Source organism: Anser anser (genome assembly GCF_964211835.1).
Source record: "Anser anser genome assembly, chromosome: 12".
Lineage (NCBI taxonomy): Eukaryota > Metazoa > Chordata > Aves > Anseriformes > Anatidae > Anser > Anser anser.
Window position 1 is genome coordinate 20,482,207 of NC_139733.1, and position 16,973 is coordinate 20,499,179.

The 16,973-nt window shown below is 38.6% G+C and overlaps 1 protein-coding gene across 3 annotated transcripts in view; it reads right to left on the reverse strand.

Moving 5' to 3' along the window:
• The window catches only part of CNTN3 (contactin 3), a 100,312-nt gene that overhangs the window by 8,885 nt on the left and 74,454 nt on the right, over positions 1–16,973 (reverse strand). For all 3 annotated transcript variants that reach the window (XM_083795493.1, XM_083795494.1, XM_083795495.1), the window contains exons 8-15: positions 16,270–16,399; positions 14,854–15,004; positions 7,491–7,618; positions 5,921–6,096; positions 2,810–2,927; positions 1,537–1,695; positions 1,306–1,455; positions 514–584 (exon numbers count right to left, since the gene is read on the reverse strand). In XM_083795493.1, the coding sequence (XP_083651619.1) occupies positions 514–584; positions 1,306–1,455; positions 1,537–1,695; positions 2,810–2,927; positions 5,921–6,096; positions 7,491–7,618; positions 14,854–15,004; positions 16,270–16,399 (1,083 nt within the window). The remainder of the gene's footprint in view (positions 1–513; positions 585–1,305; positions 1,456–1,536; positions 1,696–2,809; positions 2,928–5,920; positions 6,097–7,490; positions 7,619–14,853; positions 15,005–16,269; positions 16,400–16,973) is intronic.

Consider the following 16,973-nt stretch of genomic DNA (forward strand, 5'->3'; position numbering starts at 1 on the left):
ATCCAATACTACCTTTGTACAGTGGCTTATACCTTCCGCCAATGTGATTATGATTAAGTAACCACAAGGAGTCATCCATATTAGTACGTAATAGTATGTTAACATTTTTTAACTCATTAGAAATGGGATACATAACTTAAAGTAGTATCTGATTCTTTGTATGGGTTAGCACATGCATTCACAGTTAATGGTAACAAAGTACAGACTGTAAAGTTGCACTGACCAGCACAATGCTTTGGCTCCACCTTTGAGCAACGCCCCTTTCCCAGCCCAACAATTGTTTGAGAACAGAAGCAATCACTTTAGACAAACTAAATTTCTTACTGATCGCAGTCTAGCACAGTAGCAAGCAAAGGAGGGAAGGCAAACGTGCATAGCTCACATAGCAGAATGTTACCAAGCACATATACATCCTAGATAAGAAGCTGCTGCAGCCACGAAAACTCATCTTGTAAGAACAGTTTGAATGAAAACAACCATTCTGTGAAGAAAATTGCTTGCCAGAAAACTTACATCCCATGTTATGACCAGTTCAGACCTGCTGCCGCCACCCCCACTGACTTCAGATGGGGGAATATCAGGAACTGTGAAAAAGAAACGTACAGCTGTCTGTGCAGTATAGATAGACGAGGTGACATCATATAATGTTAACCTCATTCTTTGAAGCTAACCCAGAGCTTTTCCTATTTCTTTTGCAAATCAAGGCAAGTGCTTTTGAACCAGCTTGAGCAGTCCTGGAAAGGCCCAGCTCCTTCAGTCAGCTCCTTGGGGCAGACAGGTATTTTTCTCAGCATTTGTAGAACCTCACATATTAAATGCCGTATCTGCTGTAATGTTTATGAACTTCTAAAAGCCAGTGGCATACTTCAGGTTTTCAACAGGGTTAACTCATGCAGATGTATCAGGCAATGGCCTTATTCCAAATACCACTGGGGGTTTTAATTGATGTGTTCTGAGCTACATGCTTATTACATGAAAGGTATACACTGACCAAACACCAGGAAGGGGAAAAAAAAAAATAGTCAAAATTCGCCTCTTCCTATTCATTAACATTTTTATACTCTGCAGCACTAACTAAACAGACAGCTTTTGGCATATTAAATACAGTTGAAATGTATTTAAATGTTATGTGTAATGCAACACAAACTGTCCCACAGCTAAATGGAAAAATCATCAACAAACTAGTTATAGACTTTTATATTTGATGGCAACGCCAAGCCTGTTTGCAGTGAGCCAAGGATATGTTTTTTTTTTTGACTATATCTAGGATTCTTGAATTAAAAACAAATAAAAGAACCCACTAACCTGCCTCTTCGGTTCTTACTTTTTCTGAGGGTAAACTAGGCTCTCCACCTCCTATTTTGTTACTGGCAACTACACGAAATTCATACTCAACCCAAGGATTTAAATCCACCACCGTGGTTGTGAATGTTTTTCCGTCAATCACATCTGGAACTATTAAAAAGAGAAAAAGAACCATGATGTCCCCTAGTCGAACACATTCCAACAGAACTTGTAACAAGAATTGTGTTTTACCTGTTGTAACTCGCTGCCAGCCAACTGAAAAAGGTGTTCTTGCTTGTACGGTGTAAGTGGTTACTGGGCTGTGATTATCTGTGCCTTCTTGCCAGGAGATCTGAGCTGTGGTATCAGTTATTTCATCCACTTTTACATGTTCAGGGGGCCCAGGTGAGCCTAGGATAAGATTGAAAAAGAGAAGGTATTTTGTAAAACCAGTACGCTGAAAATCCCTAAAATTGCAGTATGGATCCCCATTGTATCGAATACTGTGCAAGGAAGAAAACAATTTAGCTTGGAATAAGAATATTTATATATATATATATTTGTTTTTTTAACATTTACTAAGCTTGCATCTGATAAAATAATTCTGAAATAGTAACCCTGAACTACTATACATATGACAGGGTTTTGTTTTAGTTCAAGAACCTTTATTCAGCATGATTTCTGTACCTTTCCACGTTGTCTTTTACTTTGGTCCTTGATATCCTCTTTTAATCTACTATTACATCTCTGTAGTCTGCCAATTTGTTATCTACAGCTGTTTTAGTGTATGATGTGCTGTAGCAATTTTTCAGCAGACCACCTGAGCAGCACCCTAAGCAGCTATTCAGTCAGGCAAGTGTCCTGCTGCATTCTGGAAAAATCCTCATTCTGCACAAGTAACTACAAAAGCAATTATAAAATAAATGACATATTTTAAAATACACAGAATAAATGTTGATTGCATAATGTTCATTCCTGGATTACAGATTTTCTCTTGCAATAAATGTAGTTGCATCATCAGCAATGAAAGCTACAGTTCAGACTTAGCTGCAAGCATTCCTGCTCTGGAAAAACAAACAAACAAACCCTGCATTATATGCTTTAAATTCCAGTGTGTCCCTAGGACAAAGCCTTTCCTAGGCTTTGGCAGCAGATGCACATTTCACAGGAAGGATGCTGGACCACGGAGTCACCAACCCCATTCAGTCATTTAGCAGAGGCAGCAACTCACAACCATGTCACAGCTGCCAGTGCTGAGTTCCCACTCATCAGTGACTTGAAAGACTGTCAGTGAGAAAATACGACACATCAAGATTTATTATATTCTTACACTATATTAATTTCTCTGGGAAAAAGCAAACTTCCTCCCAAACTGAACTAAAATTCTCCATAACTGCAAGGCAGAATCACATAATTCAAGTCACAGATGAATTAGTTTTGTAATCTACATCATCAGTGGTTTCTGTAATCTACAATACACAACAGTAAGAAAACACAATTTACAGTAACCGAAGCCGAAATTTACCTCGTACTATAAGGTCTGCTGCAGATGCTACACTATCCACTTCTGTCTTCACCATACAAACATATTTTCCACTATGTTTCAGCTGGATGTTTCTAATCATTAAATCTCCTGATGCACTCTGTCAAAATACAAAGGTCTTAAATGAACGACCGTGTGATTTAATATTAAGCTCATATTTTTGCAAGTGGAGAAGGTATCAACCAAAATAGCTGAAGATAAAGTTGCCCTAAAATGACTGGGCAGAAAGTATTTCTGTTTTCATCCTTATTTTTCAAGAATAATTTATTTTCATGGAGAATGCCATTATTTCAGACAAATCTCTAACAACATGCAAATCAGCTGTGCCATTTTGTCACAAGCATTTCTTTTTGAGCTTGAGTATAGTTCACTGATGTCAACATCTGTAGTTAAATTGTAGGACGCGCATTAGTATGTCTCACTCACAAGCTGAAAACAATTCTGCCTGCTTCCCTTCCATGCGTGACAATATAAATACAATGCCAGCTCTTTTACGATAATAAAGATGTAAACATTTAGAGGACAATCCAGCACTGATTGCTTACAATACCCTAAAAGTTAAGTTGAAAGCAATCTAAAATCTATCTACCTGTTTGGAATGGGATGTTCAGGAAATGATCAGCAACAGATACTCACAAGCAAATCATGTTCTACATGAACTAAATTTAGCAAACCTTATTTAAAATCCGGGCAAAGGGGACTATCAAATAGAACAATTTTACTAAAATTAAAAAACAAAACAAAACAACAACAACAAAAAAAAACCACAATGAAATATTAACACTGCATTTTAATTATTTGTGGCTATTTTGGGGAAGCATCCCAAAGTGTTGTGGAAAATGGAGAAATGTGCAGCAGCAAAAAAAATACAATGTAGGAGGCACTCTCACCTCTCATGGCGCTGCAGACCATTAGCAGTATCCACATTCTTGCCTAGCCAGATTAAATCTTTGTCAGTGTGGACAAGTCCAGGTGACAGTAAGGTCACCTTCCTTTCTCCATGCTAGATGGAATACAAATAAGGAGAAGTGCACGCACAATACCAACACTTGCTGGAATTGCTTTTGCTTTTCCTGACTGCATAACAATTTCAGCCAGTGCTGGGCTGTGTAAGCAGGTGATACCAGGAGCTATTTGGGGGTCTGCTTGGTTTGCCATCCCCTTTGTATAAACTGTTTGTTTAACAAAGACGACCAGTATGACAGTGTTACATCCTATATTTTTCTAACCATCTGCAAGACCAGGTGGTGATCCCATAATGTTCTCACTAATAACTACATGTTGGGGACCTCAGGCATGCATGCCAGGGACTTCCAAGACATCATTACATAGCAATCTATCCACTGAAAAATTATTTTCTTTTGCCATGTAATCCAACAAAGCTGAGTTACGCACAGGTATTTTCATTTAACAAATACGCACTGTGACTTACTTAGGCTTATTTACTCACTGCGATGCTCATGCAACTCCACAAGAAATTATTCCGTCACCCTTAGTGGGACCCAGACGAAGTCCACAAAATAGTTGTGTCTATCAATCACTTCATAACATAGCGAGTTTTCTACTTACAAGCCTCAATTCCTTCTTTACACAAGTAAGAGATTAAAAAACAAAACTAAAACTAAATATCTGTATTCGATAAGAACTCCTAGTTCTGTCCCTTATGACAAACTCCCAAGAAAAATGTTCCAGATTCAGAGGTCTGAGTTAGTCAGTACTCACTCTCAGATTTTCTTCACGACTGCCTGATAATTTTCTGTGAAAAACTGATTTTTGATGCTTTTTTTTTTTTTTTGGCGGGGGGGGGGGAAGGGTGTGGGAACATAAACATGGCTTTGATTTGGAAGTATGTCTGTGTTCGTTTAAAAAAAAAAAGCTGGAATTTTTAGTGAGAAAAAATATTTCATTTTCCAGTCAGCTTATGAATCCTTAACTGAGCCAATAAAACTGTGAGATTGAGGTTTCCGAATGTTTTTAACCTTTCCTGTCTCGCATCACTATTTGTATACATGACAAGAGTACAGCTGGGGGGAAATATTACTAAATAAATAAAGGCCATGTAGCAATACTGGAAGGTAACGGGCTATGAAATCCGAGCATTCCCATTACAGCATGACAGATGGTCAGTTTGTAATTCTAGAAACATTTCTATCAAAATGTACATGATATACGAACATCTCATGTCTCTTACAAGGAAATCTCATCATCTCCACATGCAGGTGTGCTTTTATCAGTTGCAAGCTGTGGAACAGTCCTGTGTGTTCGGTGCCTACTGATTAAATGCTAAATCTTTTGATGTTTTACAGGCAAAAAAAAAAGAAGTTAGGTGCTGAAATTTCAGGGTTTCACAGACAGAAGTGTGTAACCCACAGCTATCCCTATAGAACAGAAGATCTGGCAAGATGACATGAAAGGAAACTTTATGAAGGCTTAAAATGACCAGTTTCATGTTGATGCTCAGCTGTCTGTCTTTTTATTACTTGGCCATGGCTTGCTTGAAATAAGGCCCATTGCTGTAATTGATTATATCTTTCATCTGTCTTAATGCTTAACTTCTCATGTTTTGATTAGAAAACTAAAGTCTGAAAAGCATTACTGTAACCATTCCCCCACCAGCAGCATCGCTTCATCCTACATAAGAAATATTTAATGAGATTTATGGCCTCCCTCTCTCACTGGGGGAGGCTCAGAGAGAATGGTGAGAAATACGCTAGGGACACAAGTGTAGGAAAAGTAAGGAAAGATGTGATTTTTTGATTAGGTTTTAGGCTGGAGCACACAAAATCTGAGTTGAGTTCCTCAATCTGTCATTGTTATGTTTCATGTGATCTTGGGAAAATCATGTAGGGCCAGATTCAGATACAGAAGTAGGCACTTACACTTCAGGTCTAAAGCATTAGGTGTCTGTACAGCAAGTTATGTGCAGTAAGCTAGCTCAATTAATGATTTATCTCCAACTTAGAAGAATATTCTACAGGCCCGAAAGAAGAAACATTTTTAAAATAAAATATGTTTTTATGTTGAAAAATAAAGTGTGCCTGTTCGTGCTGCATACATCTACAAGGAAGTGAAGAGATGGTGTTTCGAACTTACCCCCCCGACCTTCTCAAAATGAGAGGCATCTTTTTTGAAGTCAGTGAGCGTCCCGTTGAAGTACCACGTGAAGCTGATGTCCAGGATAGGATCATGCTGAACCTGGCAAGGCAAGACAACGCTTTCTCCAACAGTGACATCCATGTTTGAAGGTGCCAAAGTAATCCTTGTTGGCTCTGTTGAGAGAAGAAATAACAATTATTGGATTTCTGTATTACTGAGCTTTGCCTGCTACTAATTCTACCGTGTTCTTCAAACCTGATTAATGACTGTCACTTTGAATTATGCAGCTGGACTATAAATGCCACTGACTGACCTCTCTTGTTGGAGCATTGCATCACTGCACATCTACCAGGTAGATTTTATTTTACCGAGCTAAATGCACTGCAACCCCCAGCAATGAAATTACCATTCATAAGCATGTGTGGATCTCAGCAATAACCCGCATGTTTTGGAACAGGAAGCTGTAGTAGCAGCCATTGGGAAAATTAAGAGGTGGGAGTGGGAAGAAAAGCTAACAAAACCTGGAAACTAGAGGAAATCTACATAGGGTAGGATCCACTGGATATTTGGGCCCATATATCATATCAAACATAAATAGTGTCATTAAGAATAGCTGCTTGCAATTCCTGAATCATACTAACAGAAAAAAAAATCAAGTACTGTAAATACTGCAAAAATTAAATTTCATTCCATAAATCCTCTGCACATAATTCTATTATTTGTATATAACAAGGCATGAATCATTTAGAAACAGACTGAAAATCTGTAGCTGATAATTCACTGAACAAAATAATTCTGTTTGGATCTAGAGATATATAGGATATGTTATGCAGTAGGATATTAAATAATTTTGCATCTGGAGAATATTTCAGATATTCCAATCTTCAGAAAAGAACATCATGGGAAAAGCCAGTCTTCAGCTAAACTTCACAAACCACTTGTCCTTTTAATCCCGTATCTTAAGACAGCAGCTAGTAATGGATGGCTTGGAGAAAGGGGCAAGAACCCTTTTAACAGTAATTATGTACACAATTAGCTTTCAAAAGACTTTATATTTTACTGCCTGTGGAGTCCCTGAACACTCCTGCAGCTGGAGCTTCTTCCATATCTTTTTCCATAAACAAATAAGCGTATAGTTCCTTAGCGCTAAAGAGGTTTTTGGATTAGATTGTATAATGACCTTAAATATTTTTGGTTGGCATGCATTGTCTTTTTTTTAAACAAGTTAAGAAGTACTTAAGAAGTATAATTGCATTGTGTAGTATTTAGGTAAGTAAGAGAGTGGAGGAAGGCATTCAGAACTCCCTGATCTGAGATCCCAGGGCTAAGAAACATCTCTGCCAACCAGAGACCATCTGTCAGTCTCTTTTCTGTCAACTAATCAAACATTTATTCTTTTATTTTTATATATTGTTAAATGCATAACTTCTCACACTTTACTTTTCAACATATTTGTTATTTGTTCAGAGAGGAAACAGAGTTCACATCATTGCAGACTTCTGTTGCAAAGTTTGCAGTTCAATGTAAATCATCGTTCGATGACCCTCTCCCTTTCCAGCTCACCCACCTGTAACTATCAAGTTTGTCGTCCCACTGGCTGTTCCAAACTGGTTTGCTGCCACACAGGTGTAGCTACCAGCGTCAACTTTTGTCACGTTGGCAATTCTCAGTCCTCCGTCCTTTAAGAACATGATTCTAAAAGAGATTTTAAAAGAGAAAAGATTTAAAAGTTGCTGCATTGGTTTGTGGACACAATGTCTGAATACTCATTCTGTTACACCAGGTAGATCAAACCGCATCAACTACCAAGCTGGTGTTGGAAAGTTTTGATGCTCTGTTCCTGATGGTACAAAACAGAGCTGCACCCCGCCTTCAGTTACTATTTTGGACACCAGGAGAACCAATGTTTAAGATACGTACACGTGTACGTACCTGAGAGACCCCACATTAACTTTTTTTTTCCAGCTGTAACAACTGAAACTGGAATAATTTTCAGCTGCATCATGTTGTTTACACAGTCTTGCATGGCAGCTTTGAAATAACCATATCATTATGGGGATGGTGCAATAGGATTTTTCATAAGCAATCCACATTTTGCACTTTTCAGTATTCACATATACAAGCCCAACACGCTGGACTCACTCAAGTCAATAGCTCATTTGCACCACTGACTCCTCAGAGCAGGATTGAGCTCATGCAAGTATAAATTCAGGTTTTGTTTAGAAAGCAGACTCAAGACTTCATGCTGTGGCAGATTTCTGTCTCGTCTCCTCGCCTACACTCTGCAGCAGTGACCTGCAGACATGCAGACAGAGGTATGCTTTGTGGGGGGACTTGAGGGAACAAATTCCCTCCACCCCAAGCAAACTCAGGCAGTCAGAATCATGCCCAGCGGACAGATAGCACAGAACAAAACAGAAACACTCCTAAAACTGTAAACCGAAGGAGACGTGCATTACTGTTACAGACGTTAAGAGCACCAACATCCCAGTAGTAGAGTTGACATACCAGACAACAGCACTGTAAGGACCTAAAGGTAAGGTTAATTTAATTCCCTCTTTCTGGGCCTCCCATCTGTCATATCCTTAGATGCAGGACCTTCCACCAACCGAGAGATAACCTGGAGCCTCTACAGAACCAGCTGTACATAAAAACGTTCAGAATAATTGCAAGAAAAAAAAAAAAAAGTAAACAGTTTCCTGATACACCTGAGCCAAAAGGCTTCAGAGCTTCTATCTCATATCACACCAATCCATTTCAAAGGCATCAAATGAATCACGGCGAGGCTACGCTGCCAGGTCCCTAGGCACCTTAGCTAGCAGGCATTTTGGAAACGTCCCAAACACCCCACATCTCGCTAAACAGAATCAACAGAACAGCAAACAACATTAATACTCGAGGCAAACCTCTAATTGCATTAGTTGGAGAGTCTTACACAGTTGAAAAAATAAGTATAATCAGAATCAAAATAAGTATAATCAGAAAAGGCGGCAAATGTCATGAAACTTAACATTGCTGTCTTCCCTCTTCAGAAGAGTCATGTGGATTTTTGGTCCTCTCTCTTTCATGTACTTCATTATTAACCTGCTGCTTTATTCAGTACAAAATTAAATGCACACCCCTGCTGCTTTATTTTTAGTATACGTGGGGCAAATTTGTATCAATAATTTGTCCCAACTGAGATTCAGTCCTCTACACTTAAATACATATTACAAGAAGTAGCTAAGAAGGCTGCTTTGTTTAGCTGGGAACTGGGAGCACTGCCTTTCTTCTCGAAACCTGTCCCAAGCCTGGGCTAAGCAGGATGCCCGTTTGAAGCTACGAGTTCCCTGCTCTTCTGTCACTCAAAGGCTGCACCTACCAGCTCAGCGTGAGCAGCGCTGCGTGAACCTGCCTGTGCTGTGCCAGCTCATGAAGGGTAGCGCAAGCAGGGAAGTGCAGCACTGGCTGCAGGGCAAGGCTGGGAAGACTTTCTGGACTGAAATAATGACTGCAAGGAAGCTACTTAGTTTTTGGACTTTCTATCTGTGTATCCTGCAAGGGCTTGTACTGCATCATCTACTTTGAAGCAGTTTCCAGCAGAAAAAAAAGCTAAAAATAAATAAAAAAACCCAGCAGTGTTGACAATGCCTTAGATCAAACAAACTAAAAATAGAGCAGGGGTATAAAATAGAAAATGCCTATTGTTTAATTAAAGCAAATCACTTTTGGAGTGCTCTAAGCTATCTTCAAGCCTAGCTTGTCTAAAATAATGAAGCAATAGGCTTATTAAAACCAAGACAGAGTTAAGGTTTTTTTTTTTTTTTTTTTTCTGGTTTGTTTTCAGAGTTAAAAACAAACAAACTAACAAAAAACAACAAATCAATTCAAGAAAAATTTTATCGTCAAAATAAAATCTTTACTGGTGAATTAGAAAGAGCAACTCTTTACTTTTTCAAATACAAAGCAGTACATGCAGTGCAGCTTATGAAAACACAAACTCCAGAAATAGCTCTACCCCTTCCTGCTGAAGCATTAGAGAAACCGAAGCTTTTAGTACACTTAAAATTATTAGATATTCACACGCTGTTACAAAACAAACAGACTGCGGCTGGCCTGCTGCCAGGAAGCGATCTAGATTTCTAACACAGAAAAATAATACACCCTTTAGCATTCCCTGTATCTACAAGAGTTTTTCCAATACATTTTGCTGAAGGCCAGCAATTTTCAGAGTGAATTTCATGACCTGCATACTTCTGATGTGCTGGCGAACAGCAGAAACTTTTTAGCCCTGTAAAACGAAGATAATTGGCTGAATAATGCTTTGGCATATATGCGATAGCACAACTGGAGACTGATTTAGGATCTATCTGCTCCTCAGATCAAAGTATGATTGACAAAAATGAAATCATTCTCTTGAGCAAACCTGTGGGAAATCAGTCTTTGAGAAGACACTTTTCTCCAACAGTCAAACGAATGGCATAAAAAATACCTAGAACAGCTACATGTCTTAACTCAGGTCCACACTCTTACACTCCTTGACTGAGGTCAAAAGAATGGGAGAGGGCTTAACCAACGTTGGGACTTTAGGGTTCCTGACCTGAGAGGCAAAACTAGGAGAGATTTCCTGTTCTCCCCTGAACTAGGAGGGTGTATTTGGCATTACAGGCCTCCCAAACAGCTGAGGGACTTCAGTGAGGTTACAGACTCCATTAATTCCACCCAGTACGTCAGGTGTGCTTTACTCCTCAGATTATCACTTGTTATCAGTTACGTTAGTCACAACTGACCATGCAGAGATCCAACTGTGGAACAGGCTCATATACTTCTAATACTGATAAATTATTTTACTATTGTTACGGACCACACCTTATTTCCAATATTTACAGATACTGAGACAAATATCACCTGGGATTAGAGAGCAAGCGATGCTCCAGGAAGCCAATCCGAAATCTGTTGACCTCACTGTCTGCCTGTAAGAGCATTCCAGCTATTCCACGTTCACTGTCCCCATAACTGCTTGCTTAGGGAACTGTGTCAGTATTATCTAGAAGCTTACATATTTTTGCCTTACTCATCAAAATCCCGTTAAATGGAAGTGTTGGTGCAGTACAACCACACACACAGCTGAGAGCCAGCATAAGCCTCAGGATCCAAGATCCCAGCCCTTCTGAGTCAAGGCTGCCACCTGAAATTTGGTGTCATTAATGCAACTGTTAACTAATCTCATCTTCCCATTAGAATACTTTGCTGCTAAAATAACAGACATAGTTAAACTAAATAATCACTGCCTTCTTATATTTGTCAGATTATTCATCAGAAAAACCAAGTATTTTAGACCTTTATTATTATGATACCAAACATAAATGTATTACTTTCCTGTTCATAACTCTTCAGTACAAAGGATCAGTGAAAATGTGGGTCAAAACTGCTTTTTATATATTAAGCAAATTCCAACTAAATTAAACCAGATTACTTTACAAGAAAGCCAGCCAAAATAAGCTCTTATTGAAGCGCTGGTAAGTAAATGTGTTGCTTTCCAGATCACAGCATTTCAGACTGCAACGCAAAATGAAGTAAAAGTACTTAATTCAAACTGCAGTGACGATAAAACCAGTCACTGATCCTTATAAGACTTATGCAACGTTTTATCAGGAACAATTCCTCTTCTTTTCTCTCCCCCTTAATTTGACATAATTTTGCCATAGTTAAAGATGCTAAAACCAAAAGTTATTTTGAGAGACTTGCACTGCAGTGCTTCTTAGTGAAGTTAAAAGTTTGCAGTATCTTTTCATCTTTTTCTGCTCTTGGTAAATTTAGAAAGCTCTAGGAATAAAGGTGGATTTGTTTACACTGAAATACTGCTCTGCATGATCTCACAATCTTAATCTTCCTCCAGCCAGATATTAGAACATAATATAAATATCTTTAAAGAAATCTTTAAAAGGGTTTTTTACCTAGGACTTGTCACATTTCAGTGCCTTACGTTTTTGACGGAGATGTGAGTTAAACTAGCATCAAGTGCATTTCACCTTTGTTAAATGACAAATACTAATTTTTTGGAGGATACAAGAAAAATAAAAGCTCATCCACCAGGAGATGGGGTTCCTTAGGCCAACTTTCAACAGAGAAGGTGGCAGGCTTGCCCCCTTAGAGGCCTTGGGGCCTGTGGTCTGCCATCAGTAGAAGCCGCCCCAGAATCTTTTACAAAAAAAAAACCAGGTTTAATGACTGCAGATATAATATACTCTACAGAAAAAAAATTAAAGGCCTTATTATATGAGCTGGTTGGGAAAGAACAGCCTAAGTGAATACAAGCGGCTCCTAGCATGGTGATACACACGATAACCATAATACCGGGTAAAAATTGACCTGTGTCAGTTAATCAAAGATTCCTAAACTCAGTACCTGATCTGGCATCATTGAAGACAAGATAATTATTGCTAATTCTTGATTATCATGCTCATTACATCCAAAATGATTTATTTCAGAGGTCCAAAACTATTTTGGAGGGAAGTATTTCTTGCTTTAGTACCCAATTCATTTAATTCCTGTTTTTTTGCCTTTTTTTTTTTGCATATTCTACAGTGATCCATGTACCTTAATGCTTTCTACATTCCAATGTTCTTCATTGTCTAGCTTTCTTTATTCAAGATATTCTAAAAAAAAAAAGTCACACATTTTGCAAAACTAACAAGAAGCAAGACTGTATTCTTTATGTTGAGCTATTTCTCAGTCCAGAGGCTCACAAATCCATTTTGACTTCTATCTTCTCCCCTCCTCAAGATACATGAGATTCAGCTCATTTAATTAAAATTTACTGAGTCATTATCCAGATCTTCTACATACTGAAAATGCAGTATCATTTAAAAATAAATTAAAAATACAAGCAACAGTGCCATCAAAATGAAGATTTTTCAGGCTTTACAAAAGTAATGTGATCAGTAACCCCAGTGAAATGTAACATTCCTTAAAATGAAATACCGAGGATACTTTGAAGTAATGGAGTGTTTGGCTTTATTGTACCAGAGTGCTGGTGGAGTGAGCTTGGGACTGCCTGGACATGACTGTGCTGGCATACTCTCCAGAGAGGATAAGCTCCAACATTTGCCTAAGTTTACACAAAAAAACACACAAAATATTCCATCGCCCCCGTACTTTAACAAAGCTGACAAGTGCGGTATACCACAAGCAAACCTACCAAACCAGCAAGAATATAGTTTTAACTACTCAAGGACAAAGGTACTGGGGAGCTATACATGTATGTATCTACATGTACACTTGGGATACAGGGCAAGAGCTGTTCCCTCGCAGGAGCCAACTTCCAGAAGGGAAGCAACCTGCTGTACTCTTAAGACTGTGAATTCTCTGCTTGCTCTCTACATGCAAATAGGAATTGTAAAGTGAGGGGAAATCCTTTCCCTCAATCTCTTTCTCAAGGAGTGCTCTGTGAGAGAGCCTGAATGCTACTGTAGGTCTGAGGTCCAAATGTACTTAAGCTTGTTCTGCCTCTCCCAGGTAAAGAGCATGCTGGACCTGCGTGCCCTGCGTTATCCCTTTTGGGAACTCACCGATCCCTTTCTGTGCAATTAAAAAAGGCACACTCTGCCCCAACACACCCCCAATACAGACTTCTCCCTTAGAAATTCAGTTAATGGTTGAAAAATGTACTGCTAATTGGAAACCCATTCCTGAATTGGAAGAATTGTAGAACTGCAAGGAATTAATGAATAGTAATTATCCATAGCAGACAGCAATGAACTATGGTGCTTTCTGCAAAGAATCACATTTCTGCTTTTCTCTGAAGGAAAGTGGACTTCATTTAGATTAATTCAGGAGTACTGGCTTGTTATTATGTTCCCTCTGTAAGCCATTTATAGTGTGTTATCAAAAATATGTTGGGAAACACTCTGGGACATATTTTGGAAATATCTGCACTTTGCAGAACTAAAAGCCCTAATTTGTGTTTTCAAGCAAATGCGTAAATGTAAGCAGGCAGCATTAGGTGTGCTCAAAGCATTTTCTGAAACTGAGCATTACTTTCTTTTGCCTGCTGCCATCACCACGACTGAAACCAGTGCGTACAGCTTTTGGAGGGCAATTTAAAGCAACCATTAAGACCAGATCCGGTGTCTGTTCAGACAGAAAGCTGAAAAAGTCACCCCACCTTTACACCCACCTTTGCACACTGATGCTTGTATCGCTCTCCTAAGTGTTCACAGTTAATTTACAATACTTGTATAGAAGCGGTTTTCTTTCCAAAGTGTATGTATACAGGATGTTACACATCTGTACACAGGTTAGACATCACTAATCTGTCACCATTCAGCTCAGTTGTCTGGGTTCATCAGGTCCCTCTTGCAATTACATAGCAAACCTTGCATATTTTCACAGATCTTTTAAAATATAACTTTGAGTCATCTTTGTAATAACTTTCCCCAGAAAAACAAACACAGTAGCAGAACAGCAAAAATCGAAATACTAGAATGGTGAGAGTGCTATTCTAGACCTCCCAATTATTAATTTTTGCCAACTGGAAATTTATTTCTTTTTTTCTTTCTGTTTCTTGGCCACATTATCATCGTGGCTGTAATATGCCTCAACCGTCTGCCTGCCACTGTTTTCAGAGAATTTTGCTGAAGGCTTTTAGTAGTGTTTTATAGGCTTTGCCTTTCCAGGTTTTCTGTCAGTACCTGATTTTCTCTAAATGAGGCCAAACTCTACATCAAACTGAAAGTAAAAGCTGACCCTTGACCTTAAAGAAAGCTATATACATGCTCTCTCAGTGCTCAGACACAATGACAATTAAAAAACAACCAAGCTCGCCCAGCTAGGCAGATTCTAGAGAGGCTTTACAACCATTTGGATCTACAGATGATGTTATTGCATAAAAAGACATTAAAAACACTTTTTGTAAGCTTAAAACAAATAAACCAATATAGACTTAATACCTTTCATTTTCGTGTAGCTGCTCACCTCCCTTCTTCCAGGAACATTTGGCCTTAGGGGAAGCTTTTGGTCTGCATTCAAAATCAACTGTGCTGCCTATTTGAACCTGAATCATTTTCTTCATTGGATTCTTGGAAAAATCTGGAGCAGAAGCTAAAACAGAAGGGATACTAACAGTGAAATAAAGCATCTTGAATTATAGTAATGATATTACTATTTAGCACTTACATGACACTTCTCAACTTCCAACCATAATTAAAAACATGAATGAATTAGATAATTCCAACACATCTTCTGCTGGGCAATGATGTGTTTCTTTTCCTTACACTGATACAAAAAGTAAAGGTTTCCACTTTGCAAAGTATGTCACCTAATGAAGCACGCAGGTAAGATCATACTGACTTTATTTGATCTGAAGCTCACTGAACCCAACAAGCTTCAAGTACATGCCTAACTTTACGCTTTGCTGAACTTGAGCTTACATGACTTGTCTAAGTCCAGTGAGGGCAGTCAACACCATTAAAACTCATTAAAACTCAAGGAATTGTGTGGCTTCTATTTTCACGTCAGAGTACAATGCCACATCAGGTACGTTAAATGACACAAAACTACAGCACAGCTCCTTCAGTATTGGGTGTAGTTGGTATTAGCTAGCAGTTAAGAAAAGGCACATGGCTTCTATCTATGTCAACAGTGAACTCTGGAAGGAAATTCAGTATTTTAGGAGAACGAGATTGAGCGAGCAGTCTGCTGATTGAGTGTAACCTTATACAATATAAAGGAAATAACTCATGCCCCAAAACACACTGCTCTTACAGGCTTAGTTTTGATATCAATCTTCCTATGTTGGAAGCAGAAATTGCACAAACATATCAATGCATATGGCATTCTGCAAGTTCACTGTTTCCCTGAAATAAATGGTTGTCATTTATTCTAGACTCCAGCACGCATCATTTGAATGACTGAATGACAATTCTTTGTCCCCTCGATCAAGAATGGCTGCACACAAGAGCAGCCTATTGCTTTTAAATGACATTGCTCCCCTGGGAACGCTGGAGCCACGCTGCAGAAGGTCAGTGCAGCTGACTGATGTGCTGAGCCAGTGCTGATTCCAGACCCTGTGAGAGGTTTTAATCTCTAGGCCTGTGTCCAAGCCCCTGTGTCTGCTTTTCCCCTAATTAATAATGTATCTGTGTTCTGTTCTAAAGCAGTGAATGATTGGACTGCGAATCCTCTGGAAATAGATGAATAAAGTCCTCGGCACTGCAGATAAAAAGATATTAGGGTTGCCAAAACTGTTTATTTCAGTCACAGCAACAGAGTGAGTTATAAAGTAGAAATAATTACGAGGTGGAGTAGTGGATGGGGTGTGGAGAGGGAGAATGAGGTCTTTGTTTTAGTAGAAAGGAAAATCTTACCTACAACCCTGAGCTCTGCACTCGAATAGATGACACCATGTTTATTTTCAGCTATGCATTGGTATCTGCCAGAATCTGTCAGATTTAGATTTGATATTGTAAGTGCACCATTTTCAATTTGGATCCTTCCCTGAATATTAAGAAAAATACCTTTATTGATGATATATTTCCTGTGAAAAATTTAAAATAAGTAAGAAATATGAATAGGACAGCATAAATATGATAAATGGGGTAGATGTAACAGCATATATGTGAGAACAGTTCTAAAATAATTGATATAACCGTATCATGGTATGGCAGCACTGAGATTTAGCAATGCAGCGTATAAAATCAATTCTTCAAACTTGCTTGGTTTCACAGAGGCTTTTTAGTCTCAAATACCCTCATATTTCCCCAGAAATGTGGACAAAATCATACTAAGCACCTCACGGCAGACTAGAGTATCCAAAATATACAGATGGCACTGGCATTTCATACTATTTAGAGATTTCACACTTGCCATTTGTTAATGAGCTCTCTGTAATACTATGCAGAAAAAATTCCAACAGTCATTAAAAGGAAGATGTATTTCAGTGCCTCAGAGCTGACAAAGCTACTGAAGTACAGGGTGCTTCTCACCTCGATACTTCTTGGAAAACTGTATGAACTATGGTAAGAAATGACTACTTTGAAGGATGGAGTGATAGAGACTGGTGACGAAAGGA